The sequence below is a fragment of the Rhamphochromis sp. 'chilingali' genome (assembly GCF_963969265.1).
Source record: "Rhamphochromis sp. 'chilingali' genome assembly, chromosome: 22".
NCBI classification, from domain to species: Eukaryota; Metazoa; Chordata; class Actinopteri; order Cichliformes; family Cichlidae; genus Rhamphochromis; species Rhamphochromis sp. 'chilingali'.
Window position 1 is genome coordinate 28,479,159 of NC_137950.1, and position 22,683 is coordinate 28,501,841.

The 22,683-nt window shown below is 41.8% G+C and overlaps 1 protein-coding gene across 4 annotated transcripts in view; it reads left to right on the plus strand.

Moving 5' to 3' along the window:
• The window catches only part of aatkb (apoptosis-associated tyrosine kinase b), a 70,603-nt gene extending 48,110 nt beyond the window's left edge, over positions 1 to 22,493 (plus strand). For 2 of the 4 annotated variants that reach the window (XM_080872401.1, XM_080872402.1), the window contains 11 exons: positions 8,506 to 8,585; positions 9,256 to 9,374; positions 10,652 to 10,739; positions 11,684 to 11,817; positions 13,577 to 13,661; positions 13,986 to 14,107; positions 14,615 to 14,764; positions 15,481 to 19,009; positions 19,118 to 19,241; positions 19,373 to 19,579; positions 20,104 to 22,493. In XM_080872401.1, coding sequence (XP_080728527.1) covers positions 8,506 to 8,585; positions 9,256 to 9,374; positions 10,652 to 10,739; positions 11,684 to 11,817; positions 13,577 to 13,661; positions 13,986 to 14,107; positions 14,615 to 14,764; positions 15,481 to 19,009; positions 19,118 to 19,241; positions 19,373 to 19,579; positions 20,104 to 20,132 — 4,667 coding nt within the window. In that variant the 3' untranslated portion in view covers positions 20,133 to 22,493. The other 2 variants (XM_080872403.1, XM_080872404.1) reach the window with 2 other exon arrangements.
• Positions 22,494 to 22,683: the final 190 nt, after the last annotated feature.

Consider the following 22,683-nt stretch of genomic DNA (forward strand, 5'->3'; position numbering starts at 1 on the left):
CTATGGTTAAAAAAAACATACAGGGACCTGTAAAGGTGTAAAAAAAAAATCCTTTTTCAGGATTTTCTTCACCGGCTCTGCACTGGACAAAAAGGAGGTCAACAGGGAGGTCAAGATAAATAAAAACCATAAAAACTGCTAAACTGGAGTATAAAAACACACTTGAAAAAAAAATTCACCACAGGGGACCTCCACTCAGCCTGGCAGGGCCTCAAAACCATGGCCTCTGTGAATACTGTGGTCACCAGAGATGGGCAGTAACGCGTTACTTGTAACGCGTTACTGTAATCTGATTACTTTTTTCAAGTAACGAGTAAAGTAAGGGATTACTATTGCAAAATCGGTAATTAGATTACCGTTACTTTCCCGTAGGAACGCTGCGTTACTGTGTTACTAAAACCGTGATTTTTTTGCGAGAATGTCTCACGACAGTGACGTAAGCGAGTGCGACGTTAGTGACAACAGCTGTGTGCAGATCAACAGTGGATCATATATCGAGTGCAGAGAGAGTATGAGCGTGCAGCGTTTAAAGCGTGGAAGTACTGACCTTACTTTGAGTTTGATTCCATAAAAAGTGACAAAAACATTAGTGTCCGCTGTGCGTGGGAAGAAAACTTCTTTTTACAGCGAAAAAAACCCCTAAACTTCCGAGCAAGCACCGAGTAGCTACGACGTAATGGGAAACTCACAGAGAAACTCGCGGATTCTTCCACTGACCGCGGCACACCTGCACCAGGGTAAACCTCCGCCTACCCCACTCCTGCTTTACAGGTGAAAATAGAGCAACAGGACCGCTGAGTCTTTGACTTTATTTATTTTCTGCTGTGTTTTACTTGCATCTATTTGAAAGACTGAGTGTAAACACAAAAAATATTTTATTTTATGTGCTGGAATGTGCAGAAAATAGGTTTACATGTTAAACTAATTTATTCAACTCAGAGAATGTTGCATATAATTAATTTTTGCTTGATGCATAAAGTTAAAAGATTAAAACTAATAAAACAAGTTTTAAAAAGAGACTTTTCCATTTGATTACATTTTGTATGATGATTATGTAGAAAAAGTAGAATTGGGCTGAAAGATCTATCGCTTTATCACCTCTTCAGGTTGTAAATCGTGTTTTTAAAAAGTAACTAAGTAACTAAGTAATTAATTACTTTTGAAAATAAGTAAGCAGTAAAGTAACGGGATTACTTTTTTGGGGGAGTAATCAGTAATTAGTTACTGATTACTTTTTTCAAGTAACTTGACCAACACTGGTGGTCACCACCCCCAGAACCATCCAGGTGGAGGGCAGCAACCCCTCCTCCCTCCCTGACGACCTCAACGCTTTCTACACCACGTTTAAGATGGACAACATGTCCCAGCTTGAGGAGTCCAGATCCTCACTCAAACCTGGCAGCTCTGCACTCAGCTTCAGGACTGAGGATGTGGTGAGAGCCCTCAGGAGGACCAGGGAGAGGAGCTCACCCGGCCCTGACAACATTAGCAGTCGAGTTCTGAGGCCCTTTGCAGGGCAACTAGGAAGTGTGTTCCGGACTCTATTTCAACACTCAGCTGACAGTCACACCGTCCCCCAGCTGTGGAAACACTCCAGTCATCCCCATCCCCAAAAGAAACAACCTAAAGTCTCTGAATGATCTTCGTCCTGTGGCCCTCACCTCCCTGGTGATGAAGGCCATGGAGAAGATCATAAAACAGCACATGGTAAGAGCAAATGACCCCTGATGGACCCACTCCAGTTTGCTTACCGTGCACGCAGAGGTGTCGATGATGCAAAAATCTTCATCTTGGACTCCATCCACAAACATCTGGAGCTCCCTGACTCCTCCGCCAGACTTCTTTTTGCTGGTTTCTCATCAGCGTTCAACACTCTGCAGCCTCATATTCCAGCCTTTAAACTTTCCACCCGATTTCACCTGGATGATCAGCTAATCCTGTGGATTTTGGACTTTTTGACCAACAGGACTCAGAAAGTTCGGGTCAACAACTCTCTCCGGTCTCCGTTCCACCTCCACTGGCTCCCCCCAGGGCTGTGTGCTCTCCCCCCTTCTCTTCATCCTCTACACCGATGACTGCAGATCCACACAGCCCAACTGTCACCTGGTTAAATATGCTGACGACTCAGTTCTCCTGTCACTGCTGTCAGGCCCCTCACAACACCACGGGTCCACTCTGCAGGAGTTTGTAGAGTGGTGTGACAGCTCCAACTTGAATTGAACGTGAGCAAAACCAAAGAGATGGTGGTGAATTCTCCAGTAGGCAGAGGGATCTGGCTGCTTCAGTCACCACCACCATCCACAGGAAGCCAGTGGAGGTAGTTGAGGAGCACAAATACCTGGGAACCATCTTTGACAACCTCCTGAAATTCTCTGCCAACACAGAGAGATTCTCAGGAGGTGCCACCAACAGCTATACCTCCTTAGGAAACTCAACTCCTTTGGAGTCGGCACACTCATCATGATGACTTTTTACTACGCCTTCCTGGAAAGCATCATGACCTCCATCAGCTGCTGGTTCCACTCCCTCAGCCTTCATACAGGAACAGACTGCAGCACACCGCATCAGTGTGCTCTAAAATCATTGGCCTACCTGTCAGAACTCTGGCAGGTTTTCAGTCAACAGGCTCTTAGACAGGCAGCCAAAATCATCAACGACCCCTCTCACATTCTTCACCCCGCATTTCAATGGCTCCCCTCTGGGCGACGCCTCCGATGCATTTCCTGCAGGACAGAGAGGAGGAGGAGAGCCACCTTTGTCCCCTCAGCCACTCTGCTTTTTAACTCCAGCCGATAAGAACATTTCCCACACCCATAAACATAAACTACTCTACACTCTTCTTATACTACCGACACTTTATTCACTTTTAGTCACTTATAGTTATTTATTCACCTTTCAGTCACTTTGTTGTTTGTTAATTGCCCCTTGGGGATAAATAAAGTCTTCTGATTCTGATTCTGAAAAAGGAGAAGCAGTTAAACAGGGTCCTCCCATTTTCCTTTGCTGTTTTCTCACAGAGTAAATCTCCGAAATCCACGGATCAACTTTAAAGTGATTTGTGCTTTTTCTCTGCTGTTGGAAGGCACGATGTGAAATGAACCAGAGTTTAAAGAATATCCAATCCTAATTTCACTTGTGACAATTTTCAATCATTGGTTAGTCATTTATGCGTGCAGTCATTTACAAACTGATGCAAACCTTTCAGGAGTTTAGTAAAAGTACCAGAACATAACACATTCAAGTGCATATCAAGGGTGTGAGAGTAACATAAGATGGAGAAGACTAGTGTGTCTGGCATTCGTCAACGTTTGTCCCTGGAGTGAACACCACCCTTACGCTGGCCTCGGTCAGCTGGATCTCCACCTATCCCACAATCCCTCGCTGCAGGTCCCTACAGAATGAACTCTGTGCTCTTTAGCTTTCACTCTCTCCCACAAACATCTGCCTGTTGTATAATAATGTCCAGGCGACCAGCCTACACTGCTGTTTGTTGGTATGTGAGGCATGCAAGAGCACAAAACCCCAGTGAGAATTCTCCCCTCTCACTCTGATGCTTTCTTTCTCCTCTTTGCTCGTATGTGACAATGGTCCTTGTTGTGTGTTAATGGGCTGATGCTGCCTGATAAACTTATGGCACTGGAGTGTGGTGAGACTTTGTGGATCGAGCCCACGCAAACGCGGGTCTGCAACAAAGCACAAATACACCGAAATGTAAATGTTTGCTCGGTTTCAAGTCTGAATGTAGTCGAATAAAAAAATAAAATCCTGAAGGGTAATTTTATTTTAATAAGGAAGAATTCTGTTTCTTATTCTTTATGATGCCTACACAATATACCTTTAATGATAGATGGATGCAACCCGGGTCTGAAAAGTCAGGTCAATTTTTACTTACAGAAAAAAATAGATGGACATAGTAGCGTAGTGTCACCTGTGGTTTTGTTCCACTTCACTGCCTCCGCTCAGCTACACAAAGTGGTCACACACATAAACTTAGGCCTTGCTGGCATGCCAGGGGATAGGTTCTGAAAGCTGTTTACCCACAGCACGGTTGATATGGGGGAGGAAAGGGTCTGCAGACAAAACTGTGTTTTACTACCAGGCTGTAAACCTGCTTTTTAATGCTGTAATGCGTTTTATCACAGGAGTCCATGGAGAGTGACTCAAACAGCCACTGAAGGAGCTGCAGTTTTTGGCACTTCTTTGTTGGCAGACTTTTTCAGCCCCCAGAGGTTATCGCTTGGACTGTATAGAAACCTGCAGGAAAGGACTTCAGCAAACACTTTCCTCAAGAGTTTTTATGTTAATCACTCATTTCAAGGCTTTCTGAGTTCAACAAGATGTGCTTTTTGTAAATTGTGGTCCCCGTTAGCCGTGTGATTGACAAGTTGTTATGGTCTGATCATGCAGTGTCACTCTTTTGTCAGGTAGATCCTGGTCACATCTGGTTTCAAAGACGTTCCTGATCACAGTTTCCAACATCTTTTATATACAGTCTATGATCTAGACAGGCAGATTTGGTTTCATGGCATCAAAAGCAAAACTTTGGCAATTAAAACCAAATTCATTTGTATACAACGTTGTGCGCGTTAGAAAACACTCTCTTACTTATTTCCTATGATTTTGGAACCTGATCCTTTAAAGCAGGCGTTTTTTCTTCTGTAAATAATAGGAGCCATATGGTTTGTATTGTAGTGGCAGTCAGGGATTCATTACTGCACCTTGAGGACTGCCTCACCCAGTGACATCATTTGGGGTATTTGTTTTTAAGGGAAATGAGGTAAAGAAAATGATCCGTCTCGCTCCATTTCATGTTTCTCACGTTTCTCATAATTTTAGTTTTCAGTTATTTGCTGCCATTTCATCAAGAACAGGTCTCATTTTACTCTAACGTTTCTACTTCAACTTCAAACTTATCTGTATATCTTCCTACAAACGCAGTTTAGAAAGCTTTTTCATGAGGATAAAATATTAAAACTATAAAAGAAAGAAAGAAAGAAAGAAAGAGAGAAGAAGAACATTTAATTACAAAAACAAATAAAAAGCATGAAAAAACTACAAAGGAAGAGCAGTGACTGCCACAAAATGACTGAGGAAGCGAATGAAGGGGCTCCAAGAATGAAAGCTCCTGACGTTACTTTCAACACCGTGCTGGTGTGAGTCTCAGATTTCTAATGTCTGATAATTCCTGAGGGCTGAAGCAGGAGGATTTCAGCCAATATTCCCATCTCTTCTGTCATCCTGCAGCGCTGTGGGGCTGTGCTTGGACTGTGTGAATAAGTGGAGTTCCTAATGAGACACCGGTATTGCGAGAGCTTGGCTCAGACCAGAGCCCAGTTTCAAGGACCCGCCCTGATGCAGCTGTTGTGCATTGCAGGCTGCACTGTAACGACTAATGGAGCTCACACCCACTCATATTACACATGAGAACAACTACACACACACATAAAAACACAATGAGGAATTGAAGCAAAAAAAGGGAGATGTTCTACTCATTTCCCGCTTCTTTCATCGCTGGCCTCGGCACAGTTACATGATTCACAGCTCAAAATGATCCTTATTTATCTCATATAGAACAGTCTCGCTGCTCTGTCGTCTGTAGCCAAACAAAAAGGATGGTTAAACGTCATAATTGGCTTTAAATGATTATCCAAGGACAGCACTACAGCTCAGCACCTGCAGAGAGTGAGCCATGATGCACTGGACTGTTAGGGGATAATGGGAATTCCATTTGGCCATGATTGATTTTGCCAACGTGCATCTCGCTAAAGGCTTCCCGGCTGCTGGGGTTTTTGAGCCTGATGCATTCTTATCAACATGCTCAGCATCTTAGTAAGGGCCGGTCAGTGCTGTCAAATGAAATTAACTTATAAATAGGATCTCAGAACTTAGCTCAGTAATGTGGGTTTTTTTCATTTCAAGCACTCTGTGAGCATATTTTTCTGTTCTTATTCTGAGCAATTGTGTTTGGACACAGGACCAAACACAATCGAGCTTACATTGACATGCATAGGGCTACCTTTGTGAGAGTTTTGGATCAATTGACTGATTAAAATGTCATGAAATTTACAACTTTTAGGCTTAGGGTTAAGATTAGAATTAGGTTAGGGTTAGAAACGTAGTCGTGATGGTTAAATTAAGGGCTGAAAGGCCTGGGAATAAATGAATTCATAAAGAGTGCATGGATGCATGAACAGAGAGATCTAGTATTAGTAGAATAATACAAAGACAACCAAACATATGCTGCTACAGCTTCTTTTGCATTGTTGTGAGTAAACATTTACATGTTAAGGAAAAATTCAATTTCACATCCACCCTCATACAGTATATATACTCCTACATATATATATATATACAGATACCCCACTATACCTTACAAATGTCATTGCAGCGTGCACACAAACCAAACATGGTGCCAGAGACAATGTGAAAGTTAACAAATGCTTAATATAGCCTTTAAGAGTTTCTTTTCTCTCATTGTTCCGTCAGAATTATGAATATTTGTGGTAAACATGAGGGTGTAGGTGGAACTCATTGCATGCCACAGTTATCACCAAAGCTCAGTTCATTCTTATGTCATGGAGCTCACAGATAATGGCTCCAGTGTTGCTGACTGGTCCTAACTGGTGCCATGCTGCCCTAAGCAAAAAGACAATAGTGGCTATTCTGTTATGGCCCAGCAAGAGTGTAAGTGGGTGTAAGGAATGACCAGTCAGGGGAAGGGGACAGGGGTGCCCAATATGGCCTCCACACAGTGACTGGACTGTGTCGCAGTCTGGAGGGGGGAAGATAGCACCACAAAGATCTGTCTGTCTGCCTCTACGCCCAGAATCCAAGTTCCATCGTGGGAGACACAGAGTGAAAGAAAGAGATAGATGGTGAGGGGAGAGAGGAGGGGATGCTACCCTCAGTCTGTTTCATTCGGTGGAGCTGGGACAGGATGGGGCGGTTGGGCATGTTCAGCAAGCAGGAAGGACGCGGGTCATCGGGGGATGCTGAGAGCGATGCACCGGTGAGCTGGAGGACCGCCACACAGACCGGTGACAGAGACGGCTCGGTAGAGAATAACACTTAGGGGCAGAGTTTGCTTTGTCTGGGCAACAATGGGCAGCATCCACTGGCATGTGCGGATGTTTAGCTTTAGAGGCGGTTAACAGCAATCGACTGAACAGAGGATGGACCCTTCAGTGGCTACTTAACAACCTGGATCTGGTGCGTTGCGTCATATCATTTCTTCATGTTGTACATATTAGTCTTTTGGTATATGTTTCAGGTTTAAGTCCAGTCATTATAATAGAAAGTAGTAAAACCAGGAAATCTTTTATTATTAAAGAATAATCCATTTCATCTGTATTATGATGAAACAGGCAGAGAGAATAAAAAAGATCAAGAAATGTGATCGTGGTAAGATAAAAGATCTCTTTTTGTTCTTTGGGAAATTGTCCCAGGCTCAGAGGAGCTCTCGCATAGATGTTTTAGAGAGGTTAATAAACTTATGATGAACTAATAAAACAATAAAATGCATTAAAGTGGGGTAAACTATTAAAAAAAGAAAAAACAGGAACCCCAGCAAATGCAGATGTTTTTTTGAACTTGCAGATGTTAAGAAATGTTTAAATTAAGAACATTTTATTCAGTGCTTCCAGATGTAAGACGTCTTTCAGAAGCTTTTAAATACTACTTTAATTAAATATTAATCTTTTTTAAGTTGAAAACCTTTTTAAAAAGGCATTCAAGTGTAAGACGTGCACTCTTCTTCTATTTATAATTGTTTAATGAACACTTAAACTTTTTTCGGCATTTGGTTTCCCTCCATTTTCATATAGTCGATAAGCACTCCTTCTGTCCGAGCCCCGTTTGAGTGGTGAAATCCATCAGTGCCATCATGATTTTGTTGCGTGATAATGGAACATTAAATGTTTACATTGCATTACATTCTAATGATAATGTACTTTTGATCCAATATATCGTATGTACTGTCCAGTGAAGAAGAACCGATTGTATTTTTGGAAATGATTTGTGTTTAGTGGATTTTACTTTACTTGACCCATCTGACTGACAAATACATATAACATTAAGATTATTAGTTTTAGTATGTTTAGTGTGTCAAAATTATGTAAACTGCACACATGGAATATGCATGTGCAGTTGAAATGGGGGAGTTGAAACTTTAATGTGTGTACAAATAATTTATGCCACTTACAGGTGGATTCATTTTACATATCAGTGACAATCTTGTTTTTTTAGTTAAAGAAATTAAATGTTACCACTGACACCAACTTTCCACAAGGACAGCTGCAATTCATCACTTGTACTTTCATTTTTTCTCAATGAGCGCGGTTTAAATAGTTTAAATCATTGACGATAACGCAAAGAAATTTGTAGAAAATGGACAAAAACATGCAAAATGTTTAGTGCTGTGAGTGACCATGACTTCAGTTCAAAGGCTTTTGATTGACACTCACCAATCTCTGTTACATCTTTTCTCTTTTTCTCTGTCTTATTCAGTCCAACTCCTGAAATCAACAGATCTCAGCCGCCACAGTCTTCTCTACCTGAAAGAGATTGGGAATGGCTGGTTTGGGAAGGTGAGCCCACTTCAGAAACCTCAATCTTCATAAAAACCTGCTGGTAATTTCAAATCTGTCGCTCCCTGCCGGGTAGATGAAACGCAGCATCGTTGAGACTCACATCGTGGCTGTTAGTCTTTGCTGTGATCCCGGCTCCTGCTCGGAGCGGGAGTCGGTTAAAAATGTCCGACACGCTGCGTTACCTGAAATGTCTGAGTGTGTAATGCCAGCCCGATCCTCTCGCCTTTGATGTCAGCTTGTTCCCAAAGTGATAGACTTAGGCCTTGAGAACAAATTTTACGCTGCTAAATTTTCAAAGTAATAGCCCTCCTTGCAGCCTAAACCTTCTGGTGTGTTAACATGTTTTTACAACCAGATAACATGTTGTTGTCATTCTCTCTCGTTTCCCCCTTCTGCTTCTTTGTCTGCTTCTCCTCCTTTTCTTATTCATACTGTTCACTCATGAATATTCATCCACCCTCCTCATCCTTGTGCACCGTCACTGGGTATGTCCATCTGTTTGTGCGTATTATCTGCACTGCTGAACTCCCGCATGCCTGCTTCATCTCGTTTTGTCTGTCTTTGTGTAATGGTACTCCCATTGCATGTTTAATGTGTTTGCTTATGTGAACGTGGCCATCCTGTCTGTGTGCCTTCCCCTGTATGCATTTGTCTCTACTTGTTTCAGGTTCTTCTGGGGGAGGTGAACGCAGGCCTGAACACCACCCAAGTGGTGGTCAAGGAACTCAAAGCCAGTGCCAGCGTACAGGACCAGATGCACTTCCTGGAAGAAGCACAGCCTTACCGGTACACCTTCACCTCCCTCACATGTGTCTGTAGTTTATTCTTACATGGACAATTTAAGCAGTACATGTAAAATCTACAGTCTAAAAGTACTGATTTAAAAGCCAGAAGTAGTGCTTACATATGTCCAGTCTACATTTTAATAAAGTCTCCTTAACTGAAGCTGGATCAGGTAAACCTGAGCCACCCCTGAGCCCTGAGCATCTCTCATGTCTTTGTCATTTTTGTGTCCTCTGTCCTGACGTTTTAGTCCATTTTTGTTTGTCGTTTGCTCCTGGTTTCTCTCAATTCTCTTTCTTGTCACCCTTCCGGGTGTTTGAGGCAGACATCTGCAAATGTTTTATGTTCAAAACTTGAGATAAACTTATAAAATACTGACGGGTCAGCTTCCCAGGATCTATGAAACTTGCTTTTACTTGCTTTTCTGTAACTTTTATGTATAGCATCATGCTTTTGTTTTCCAATCACAATCAGTCAAATATTTTAGTTAAAACTAAGGATGCATGTCTTTAAATATACTTAATAAATACTGTAATATATAATTATTCATCCTAATAATTAATCCTTTATTTATCCCTGCAGAGGGATTCAGGCATTATCTGGGCAAATTATACTTTATACTTCCTTGGGAATACAAATGCAATGTAAAGCCAATACAATAACTCTGTCATAAACTCTTCTTTTAAAAATTTTATACTTTTTCCATTTTTGTTGGAAAAAAAATCAGACTGAGGTCACGGTGTTTATATTCTAACGTGTTGCTGTTATTTTGCCCCTTTGTCGTTAACATAGGTTAAAATCTTCTCAGCAGCAATAACAGTAACACATACAAGCTTGTAAAAGTATAATAATGACAGACCTCTCGGTGGATTGCATTAAAGTTGTTAAAGGTGATCGGTGCATAGAGAGTATCATAAGAATAATAAGTTAGAATAAATGTATGCCTGGTACATGTGCAAGAATAAAATGCAGATCAAGGTTAAAATCGAATCAGAGTAAAAGAAAAAACACTTTAAATGTACTTTAAGGTTAAATGGAAAAAATAAAAGCAGAGTATGAAGAATGAAAAATAAATGATATTACCACAAAACAGTACTTGTTAAATTAAGATGGATGGTGTCTCAGCGTGGTTGTCTAATATTTTCTTGAATACTCAAATATATCAACCATATCTCAATACCAAAAGTATTTATACCCATGTAATACTAAAACATATACTCGTGTTTAAAGGTGATACATAATATGTGCATGCTGAGATCCTGTTCTCTTCTGCTCTCCAGTGCCCTCCAGCATCCTGCTCTGCTGCAGTGTCTGGCCCAGTGCACTGAGATCACTCCCTACCTGCTGGTGCTGGAGTTTTGTCCACTGGTGAGTATTCAAAGCCATGAGACAGGTGCACAGAGACACTCTTTAAATCATTGTATGAAAAAAAAATATACAATACCAAATCTCAACTGGGGATTTTATTTTGATGATCCCAGTTTAATTTAAAGGGTTTAATATTTTAATAAAATCACCGTGTTTAACATTAGTTTATTAATGTCCTTGACAACTTTTTTGACTGTTGACTTTAATCCAAATTCTGTAGTACTTCAACTGATTGAAAGCATTTTAGTAATTTGTCATTGTAGAATGTTATATTAACTGTCTAATAAAATCCTTCTTGGCAGCTGCTGTAAGTATTTGGCAGACAAGCTTAAAGTGAGTCAATTTACACTTGTGCCACTCCAACCACTTCCCAGAATCCTTCACCGTGATTGGTTTAGTAGATTACACACAGATATTTATAGTGAATAATAGTAAAACCAAGAGCCTCCTGCCACTTCTCATCTTTTATTTTTATTCCCACTGTAGGTTAAGTGCAGGTGGGTAGTTCCTCTTATAAGGCGAGGTCGAGTGTGGAAATGTTAGCAAAAGCTAAACCAAAAACATCCCATTCAGATCTAACTTAGAGGAAACTTTGCAATTATTAGCATCAAACTTGTTATTTATTATGTAGACTCCAAACAGTCTAAAGCTTTAAGACAAACTAGAATGAAGACTGCCAAGAAGATGATATTTAGTCCAAAGAGAAGCTTAATTCACTCAGATGGCTGGATTTCTCGGCTCATCCCTAAAAACTCTAATTATCCATTTCCATAAAGAAAAGTGAAGACAACAAATTTGCTAGTTCGTCTGGTCTTCTCCTGTGCAATGTTCCGGTTTCTGACACCAATCAAAGTTTACATGACTGGACAAAGACGACGCAGTAAAATAGTAAGACTGCCCTCCAGTGGTCATACAGATGTTTTATAGCTCTCTTTCATGTGCAGGGGGATGTGAAGGGTTACCTCAGAAGCTGCAGAACCTCTGAAACCATGAGCCCAGAGCCCCTGATTCTTCAAAGGATGGCCTGTGACATTTCCTCAGGCCTCCTGCACCTGCACAAACACAACTTCACACACAGGTAAAGAGTCGTTTCAGACTTAAGCCTGAGAAATCCGACTGCTGTCACTGATGCTGTTCAGTCAAGCAGGCAGTCTCTGTTTACCTCTGTTTACCCTATAAATAACACAATTATTCTATATCATCAGTCCTCTTTTAGCTGAAGCAGTTAGTTTTTTGTATGCCTCAGTTCTGCCCCAGCACAGGCCCCGACTCACCTTCAGTCTGATCTTAACCAGAGACTTTCAAAATGCAGACCAAAAGGTGTGACTCTCGTAAATGCCTGTATTTTTTAAATATTTTAAAACGGTCCAGACTGCTATGACTTTATTTCCAAATCGTCAACGTATTGTGTTAGAAAGACATCGGCTAGGACTAGCTCTCGTACATATTTCTAAAACGAATTTTTACCAGAAGGTGGTCAAAGTTATTAATTTGTATTTACCCTGGTGGCCTGGAAAAGAGAACTTCTTTGGGAAATGCAGAAGTTAGAAGAGCAGTCGCACATGTTCAAAAACATTTCTACCCGTTGGTGAAATGCTGCCAAAAAGTTTTGAAAGCTTGCAGAGAATATTTGCACAAAGTGACCCGACTACCACTCTTTTGGTGTCCAACAGATACTCAGGTTTTTGCCCTGATAACGATCATTAATTTAAGAGTCACCATCTGACTCATCTGGTTTCTTGGATAGTAGAATTAAAGGACGCCTTTGATTTTAGCCATAAGGTTATCGTCTCTGTGATCTACAGCAGTGAGCCTGTATATCATAACTTACTGTTCTTCAATACTGATAACAGATTTCAGTCATTGCTGTTCAGTGAGAACACCGGATGGCTTTACTAACAGACAAGATGCAGTCATCTAATGCGGTTTATTTGTAGAGTATTACTGCTGAAGCCTCCAAACTACCTCACACGTGTCCATTCATTTAAATCAGTTAACGTTCAGTGAATGCTTAACCCAAGCTTGATCTGCTTTCAGTTGAATGAATCAAAAGCCCTCCTCAAACATGTCCTTCAAACTTCTTGAAAATCCAGCTTTATTAACCGTTTTTCATATTTGTGTGTGTGTGTGTTATTTTTCTGTCTGCTGTGCTCTATTCAAAAAGATTTTTTTTTTTATTTCAATGAGATTTTTCTACTAAGTATTACAGATATCTCGCTCTGAATTTGAGATTAGCCTTTTGCCTCTCGGTCGCTTCCTGAAACAATATCCTGGTGCTGCCTGAGTGCTCCCTAAAGACTCCAGCATCAGTGATTTTGTTGCAGGCGGTGATCCCTCCTCTCCAGGACTCCAGTTTTTGTATTTTTTCCAATAATTTATTGTTATTTTATCTAGTTTTCATTTCACTTCATACTCAAAAAAAGAAAAAGTTGTATTCCTACAACAGTACACCTGGTTTTATCATCAAAACATACTTAAAGTATTCAAGTCATGACTTTAAATCATGGTGGATAAGTTTACCTATAATAGTATAGATTCATATTTCAAATGCAAAATAAGAAGTACCTGAAGCTTTAAATGACATAAACAATACAAGTAATTACTCTTGTCCTGTTGGGCACTTACGGCAAGGCATTTCCTGTATATTTTATTTCATTTTAGTAAAATTTACTTAATTTGTTTTGTTTATTTTTAGCCTACTGTGAAAACACAGGACTAAATGCTGTTGTTTGCAGGACTTCTAAGCATTTTTGTACATTGATAAAAATGTTCTAGTCTTGTTGTTTTGTGTTTGCTAATGTTAGAGAGACATAACAGCTGTTTACCCCCCTCTCCAGTGACCTGGCTTTAAGAAACTGCTTGTTGACGGCTGATGTCTCAGTGAAGATCGGAGATTATGGTCTGGCCCACACAAAGTACAAGGTACACAACCAGTGTGTTAAATGTGAAAAAGATCAGCAAACAACAAACTGGTCCTGTTGCTCTTTGTAAAGTTTGAAAATATATTCTGTATTCATCACTAGCAGGCAACAAAAAAGCAAGCTCGTTATATAAATAGTCAGTTCCCAAATGGTTCTAAGTTTACATTAATCACAGTCGAGTGAATTTCTGCAGGGTTATAAGAACGTTCTTTTCACTTTTTAGCATTATATCAGAAAAGGCTAAATTGTCCAGCAGGTCATTTAGTTTGAATTTGTTTTTTGTCATATTTCTGCAACTTAACAATTTACCTGACCCTCGTTTCAGGACGATTACTATGTGACATCAGACCAGATGTACGTGCCCCTGCGCTGGATCGCTCCAGAGCTGGTGGACGAGGTGCACGGAAACCTGCTGGTGGCAGACCAGACCAAACACAGCAACATCTGGTATCTGATCAATACAAATGATCTTTTGTATTTTGTGAGGACGATCGCTGACATCATGTATAGCCCTTAACCATCATTTTAAATACTGTACCAAGTTACCTAAAACAATCCTTAAGTTAGCTCCAAACTTACTGAGGATGTCACCAGCGTGTCGTCACTCCCAGAAGTCTAAAACAAAATGATTATATTGCATTCTGTTGAATAAGATTTAAATTTTGAAGTTTTAGGCCAAATATATATTATGATAATATTATTGTAATTCTCTATTACTTTTTGAACAGTTTGTAAGACGTGAAATCGCCAGCCCTAACTCCATGGATATAAGTTATAAAGAATGAAACACACAGGAGCTTTTATAATATTAATACACTAACAAACGCTTATATAGTTGTAAGTTTTTAACAGTAGATAAAAGGATGGACGTTACTGCAGGATTATAAGAAATGTATACATGAAATGTACATGAAGTCACTAATAAGATATATTTAATCTTGTCCTGTGTCTCAGGTCTCTTGGGGTGACTATGTGGGAGCTGTTCGAGCTGGGAAACCAGCCCTACAGACACTATTCTGACAGACAAGTGCTGACCTACGCTGTTAGGGAGCAGCGGCTGCGACTGCCCAAACCGCTGCTCAAAGTACCCCTCGCTGAACGCTGGTGAGTCACACATAAATGCAGCAAAAATGGTAAATGGCCTGTATTTGTATAGCACTTTTCTAGTCCCTAAGGACCTCAAAGCGCTTTGCACAACCTGTCATTCACACACTGGTGATGGCAGCTACATTGTAGCCACAGCCACCCTGGGGCGCACTGACAGAGGCGAGGCTGCCGGACACTGGCGCCACCAGGCCCTCTGACCACCACCAGTAGGCAACGGGTGAAGTGTCTTGCCCAGGACACAACGACCGAGACTGTCCAAGCCGGGGCTCGAACCGGCAACCTTCCGATTACAAGGCGAACTCCCAACTCTTGAGCCACGATCGCCCCACAAAACACAACACATAAAGCAACACAATTAAATCCCTTTCAGGAGGAGGTTTAATGAACTTCCAATTGTTATTCTTTTGTTGTTGCACTATTCTTGGACTCTGTTGCTGTAGCCTTGTATGATTCACAGTTCACAATGAACATCGCAGTAACTTTTTACTTCCATACTGGGCTTTGGTGCAGCTCCATGCCTCAGTTATGGCACATGTATATATTGATTTTTTGGTTTGGATTATGTTGCATATTAGATTTTGCAATATTATTTTCTGATTTTACGTATTTGAGTTTTTTATATATTTAATTACTTCATTATCACCCACCTACTTTCATTTAATTTTAATTAAACTTTTCTTTCTTTCTTTGTGCCTTGTGTTTTGGGTCTACAGGTATGAGGTGATGCAGTTCTGCTGGCTGCAGCCTGATCAGAGGCCAACCGCAGAGGAAGTTCACTTGCTGCTCAGCTACCTATGTGCCAAGGGGGCCAGCGAGGCCGAAGAGGACTTTGAGAGACGCTGGAACTCCCTGCGTCCCAATACTGGATTCAACAGTCAGCGTGGTGCCTCAGCGATGTCACGGGACCACCCCTCATCAACCACCTCATCTTTCCCACTCTTAGAACCATTTTCTACTGGTGATGGCTACCACTCAGAGTCTGGAGATGACATACTAACAGTCACTGAAACCAGCCACGGCCTGAACTTTGAGTACAAGTGGGAGCAAGCCAGGGCAGACCAGTCATACAGAGCCCCAGACACGTCTAGTACCTTAGGTCAGGTAAACCATCATTGTCAGGAAGCATTTTACCCACCTGGAGGCATTGTGGGAGGCTGTCCCATGGAAAGCCTGAGCCATGGAGTTTCTCCTTCCTACTATCAACCTAAACATCTACACGCTCCAGGTGTACTTCCTGTCCTCAGTGCCCATAGCCCCTCAGTAAACAGTGAATACTACATTCGCATTGAGGAACCAGTAGACTGTAACATTGATCCAGACTACACCATGGTCTCATACAGCCCAGACTACCAGGGCAGCAGTGGGAGCTTCCTGACTGGGAGCGCAGACTCGGGTGAGTGCATGGCCTGCCCATCACAGGCTAAAACTATGGGTCCTTATTGGTCAGCTGACATCCATAAATCTGACATGTATGACTCTAATGACTCAAGTCCCGCCATCTCCCTGACAATGGAACCCCTTTTAGGTCAAGTGTCAGATAACAGCCCCCTACGACCCTGGGAGTCTAGTCACTATGTGTCCTATAAAGATCGAGATGGGGGCTATTATTTTGACCACTCACCACCTTTGGGAATAGATCACTATCTGATCGGAGGTGAGCTCTCCAGAGAGCATCATCAGGAAAGCTGGGGCTCAAGAAGCCTGCGTCAGGCTTTGGGGGAGTTGGAGAACCCACTAGTGATATCCCATTCTATAAACAGTCCATCTCAGCAGGCTTACAGAGACACATACCTGGACACAAGTCAGACGTCCATTATAGGAAAGAATGTCACTGGAGGTTATTATGACATGATGGGTTCCCTGAGGAAGACTATGCCCAGCCACACAAGACACAACAGTAACTCTGTCAGTATAAACATGGAGACTCAGGGGGCTCTCTTCATCGGACACAGAGACAGTGACTCAGAAGAGGAAGATGAGGACATATTTGTTGAGAGACACACGTGCAATACTTGGCCTTCGAAGCACCGCCACAGCAGTGCCGGTCACCAGAGACGGGCAAGCCATAGTTGCCGACAGGACACCTACGCCGATTTCCATTATACAATGCCGAGTACAGACATCGAGGACTCCTGGCCAGAAGGACACAGCCTGGCCTTTCACTCTCTACCCAAACCCATCGATTATCTTGAGCCACACCAGGTCAAAGATAATAGTGCCTGCCTTAGTTTGAGTAAACATCATGCTATGGTGCCCTCGGAAAACTGCAATGCCTACATTTACATGTGCCATGAAGGTGAGACTCAGGTGCCAACATCTGGAGAGTGCTGCCACTCGCACTTTGTTGACCCACTCACTGGCTTGCTTGTTCGAAACACAAGCTTTTGTCAGCTCTACAGTCACACTAACTACAGAGATAAAGTCATTGACATGCCAAGCAATGAAGAGATGATCAATTTATCACCAGCTCCAGGAGGTCCCATCGTGGCCAAATCTGTGGACTGTGGAGAACAGTATGTCGATCTTACAACTGATGATGTCCAAGCTAAAGAGAAGAGGGAGGACGTTATTAAGGAAATCATACAGAAACTGCCAGAGCCTAGAAAAGAAGAGGTGACTCTAACAATGACAAAAGCCACTCAAGCCACTCCACCTCCTGATGATAACACGCATGTGATGGTGGCGGTGACAGATCCACAGTCAGAGATGAGTCACACCAGTGACAGTGGTGTTGACCGTGAAGATTCCAATGTAAGCCTTGCTGACATACTCGACTGCAGTGACGATGACGAAGAGGAAGACATCACAGACGATATAACTGATGTTACTTCAGGCATCTTCGCTGATGAGTCCAGTGAGCTGAATGCTTCTCCCGCCTTCAAGTTGCTACAAAAGCAGGTAGGAACACCCGATTCCATGGATTCCATGGATCTGCCGTCTGCAGCTGGGTCTTGTGAAGGCTCCAGCCCTGCGTCATCCCACCCTTCCAGCTCACCTAAAGCTATGGACAGCGGCTATGACACCGAAAATAATGAGAGCCCCGAGTTTGTTCCCAAAGAACCTCATGAACCTCGTGAACAACCTTTAGGAAAACCTGCTCTTGATGCCAGCCTGGAGGAGGAAGAAGTCCTGGAGGAAGAGGGAATTGAACCTAAAGTGGTGCCCACAGAGGGTGAGTCATCGATGGGTGAAGATTTGGCACTAGAAGCATCACAGGCAGATGACCAAATTCTGTTACCCTTGAGCGATAAGACGCCATACAGAGACTCTGCCTACTTTTCAGACTATGAGAATGAAAAGCAGACTCGGCATGAGGGAGAGGAACTCCAGATGGGGAAAACAGATGAGCAAAACATTGCAAAAGAACCAAACATGCAGGAAAAGAAAGCTGCAAAAAGGAAAAATGATAGAGAGGAAGAACTAAAGGATGTTGTAGTGAACAAGGACATAAAACTTGAAACGAAACAAACAGTAACAGACACAACAGAATTCTCTCCTGCACCAGAGATTGAGGAGTACTTGACAGAGGACTGTTGCGAAGATGAGACTTTAGGACTTCCTCCAGAGCCTTCTGATACTGAGGGAGGACTGGATGAATGGCCATCACAGGAAGAGAGCTCATCCTTGGGAGACTGGGCAGCTGAGGTGGTGGGGGCCATGGAAGAAGCTCTTGGTGCCCTGAATGGAGATTGTGCCACCAACGTAAATTTAGATAAGGAGGAAGCAGATGACATAAAAGACTCTGCTCAAACTTCAGAAACTTCAGAGGAGGCAGCAACCGAGATGGTTCAGAATCGGCCATCAGGCATATCCAGTGAAATGAAACACACCTTACCCAAAGATGAGGTAGCTTTGCAACAAACCTCAAACACCAGACGATTTTCCTCTTCCTCCCCTCCACCTCCATCCACCCCACCGCCTCCGCTCCGTGCAACAGAGGGCAGAGCATCTCCGGCCGACGGGGAGGAGGCCGACGAGGAGGACGGCGATACCGATGACAGCGACGAGTCGGACGAGGAGCTGCAAAGCTACAATATGCAGGAACAGAGCGGAGGGGAAGAGAGTGAGGAAGAGTGCCACCCAGTGCCTATTGTGGTGAGCGACAACAGCGAGGCCCATAAACTGCGAAGCCTGCTCAAGATGCCAGCATTGCTCACTGAGGAGAACCTGGAGGAGGAGCTCGAACACAAGAAGAAAACAGTGTCTTTTTTTGACGATGTTACCGTGTATCTGTTTGACCAGGTGAGTGTCAAAGAGGGAAGATTAGCCTTAATATTGGCTCTATTAATGGCACATCAATAATGTTTATTCTGGTCCACTCACTGACTCTTTTAATATCACAACTGCTAGGAAAGCCCAACTAAAGAGCTCGCCGAGCATGGCTTTCCTTTAGGAGCAGAAGGTTCTCGAACCAAACCCCAAGAAAGGGTTAATGCCTCAGATGACTCTTCAGACGGGAACATTTCGGAGGAGAGTATGTATTATTCTTTTACTTTCAAATGTGCAAATGTGAATATGATTACACACAATGTATTAGCACACTGAAGACTTTCTCATGTTAAGATATCAAACTATTACTTCCTCCCCTTTGCTGTTTTCACTCAGGTGCGGGTTTTGAGTGGGAAGATGACTTCCCCCTACTCCCACTGCCAACATCCTCAGCCGCATCTGAATCCCCTCCACCCCGTTCCATCACCACAACCCCAGACACTAAACCAGCCGTGCAGTATTCCCGCTTTACCGTCTCTCCCTCCAGCGTTTCCCGGTTCTCCATCACTCACATCTCAGACTCTGATATGGAATCTGCAGGAGGTAGGTCACTTCTGCAAACTCACGAGAAACTCATATTTTTAACAATGGATATACATATCTAATTTTGCCTCTGTAAACTATCACAGCGAATTTTAAAATCAATCATCATGTGGACTTTCAGCTTTATTTCAATAGGTTTTATGAAAACGTTGCAGTAAACGTGTTGATATGAAGGTTTTACACTCTGTATTTTTTTCTTCCCAGAGATGTCAGATGGAAACTGGCTAGTAGCTGCATCTTATGAGATCACAGTTTTTGTGCATGATCGCTGACAAATAAAGAATAAAACTAAAATGCATCTTTCTGCTGTGTTAGACTTAAACCCAGTCTGGGAACCTGGCCCATTAAAGATGCAATTGTTGGCTGCAGCATATTGCCAAAAGCTGAATTGCCATAATAATGAGAAAATACACTCTTGCCAAATGTCTTTGATATGTGCCAATGTTTTGGGGATAAAGATGCCCAGTGGCCTGTAAAAATGGGTGATGTACATTAATCCTTTCTGTCTCATTGTGTTTCTGCAGGAAGCAGTGAAGATGGAGACAAAGAATAAGAAGCTGTGGATATTTACTGCCTCTTTGTGACAACAACTCGGTCTACTAGCATGACTACTGATTTCATTTTTAACGTCAGGTTTTAGAAACACAAGACAGTGCCTCTCACCGCCTGTGGACACTTTTGAAAGGTCCGTCTCACCACCATGTAGGTCTGGCCTAAGCTGTTTAGAATACTGAAAAGAGAATTGTTAATATATAATATTTCAAGAATATTAATATATACGGTATGTATGATGAGTTTAAGGAACCAGGGGGAACTTGTATGTTGAATCTACATATTTTTTTGGGATTAAAGAAACAATGTGGAAGGACAGACCTTTGAAAAGCGTTACATTTGCCACATCTTTCACTTTCTAATTCGTCATGGGGAGCATTCATAAGAGTGTGGAGCCACCTGGACTTTAAAGAAAGAGGACTGCTAAACTGTTGCTGAGTAAAAGACACAATGTCAACTTTCTGACTTTTCAACAAAGGATCAGCACTTTGAACAAGACTGTACAGCTCCGCAGACTTTATACTTTTTAGGAAATGGTTTTACCTGTATTAATAATGAATATCAAAAAGAATCTTTAAAGTATCGCAAGTAATATAATGTCAGTATTTGGGATCATTCAGAGACGTGCTCGTGTGAAAGATGGAAGCGCAGGGGATCCTAATGGCTGTCTGCTTACAGGATGTTTTCTGTTTTTTGAGGAAACAGCTGAGCAACCTTGACAACCTAATAATTATTTGTGACTTTTTTCATTGTCACATCAGGACCGCGACTGTACTGTTTTACACAAACATCACTCAATTTACCAAACTGGGCGCCAGCACCACAATCGCAGCCAACTCCTCTTTACTGTAAGCATCAGACACAACATTGTGACTATAATGGGAAGAAGTACAGAGGTCATTTCAGGCTGAAGTCTTATGAAAGTTTCTTATAATATAGCAATGCATGGTTTCACATTTACAAGAATTTACGGCTAAGAAACAAAAGGAAAGTGTTTTTATTTGTAAGGCAGGTACACAGGTCATTAAAACTGACATCGACTGAACCTAACAGTGATGTAAGCCAGTAGGGGTGGGCAATATAATGTAATATTTTATCATGATGTGCGTGTACTGGATCTTCAGCTCAAAAATATAGACAAAATGTCTGTTTTGGTTAACCAGCAGATGCCTGACAAATCAAGGCACTTCATCACATTGATGCAAAGATACTGTTAATCCAACATAGCTAGAGAGCAGTAATACTCACTGACATGCGAGAAGATGTAGTGCAGCCTACGGAGGTACTGAAGGCATACCCTCCAAATAAATATCTGTCTCCAAAGAAAGGCATGGTAGAGTGGAAAAACCACAACGCTGTCAAACCTGTCACAATGGTTCTCAAAAGACTCCAAGGCAGAACTGCCAGGAATGCCACATTGGTGGAAAAGCAGTAACAGATACCGCGGTAGAAACATTTTTTCATTGGTGTGTACCATCATATTGCCCATCCCTGCACGCTAACATCTCAAGTTACCCAACAACATTTAAATACTGTCCGGTTTTTGTCTGCACTGAGGTTTGTCTGAACAAATGTGATTTTTGTGTTTGTAAATCAGCACATTATAGATCCAGTATTTCTCTGTTTCTGACCATTTACCCATCATGTTATGTTTGGAACAACTTGTTTGGAGCAGATTTGTACAATAATTCTAGGATTAGAAGTTGAACTGTTGGACTTTTTTCAGACTAACAGGAAAAGACTGTTCAAAATCATTATCACACAAAACGAATCCCTTTGAGCCTCATTGTTGTTAAGTGAGACTCTAATTTATAATAAGCCTAACTGGTCTGATCAGCTTGTTGAAAGGCCACAGAGGGCTGATGTCATGATGATAAGAAAATGCTGTCATGCTTTGCTCTGTTTGTAAAACTGTGAGAAAGACTGATGGGTTGGTGTGTTTGCTGGATGGAAAAGTTTGATTCCACCTTTGAAAGATGCTCGGTGATCAACATGTAGTGTCTTAAATGTTTGTTTGCCTTACAAGGCTTTAATATTCTGTAACAGTTTAGCATAGAAACATCTAGATGGCTGTCCGTAATATTTTTGTATCTCAACAAAAATACTTTTTAGAGTATTGCTGTACTGTATCTGTGAGGGAGGGAAGGTTTAAAAAATCTCTTATGTTTATTGTTGCCAAAGAGATGCTGTGTATGTTTTCACCCCATTGTGAGGACAGACAGGAAGCTCACTGGCCTTGAACCAAAGGCGCAAACGTGCGGGAGAAGCTTTGGTTGAGATACTGTCATAATGTGTGCCCCAACAATGACCTGGTCACATCGTTACTTTCTGTACCTTCTATCAATTACAAATAAAATCTGGTTTACACATGTTAAATATATTGGCCATTTTTTTACGTGTTTTTAAATCAATTAATTTATTTACACATGTAGACTCTAAAATCTTACAGAGTTGTTAAAGAGTTCAGATGTAAAATTTAAAGAGTCCTTAGATTCATTTTGGACAACCAACAAATACTGAAGAACTCTGATATTAAATATAAGTTTTTAAAA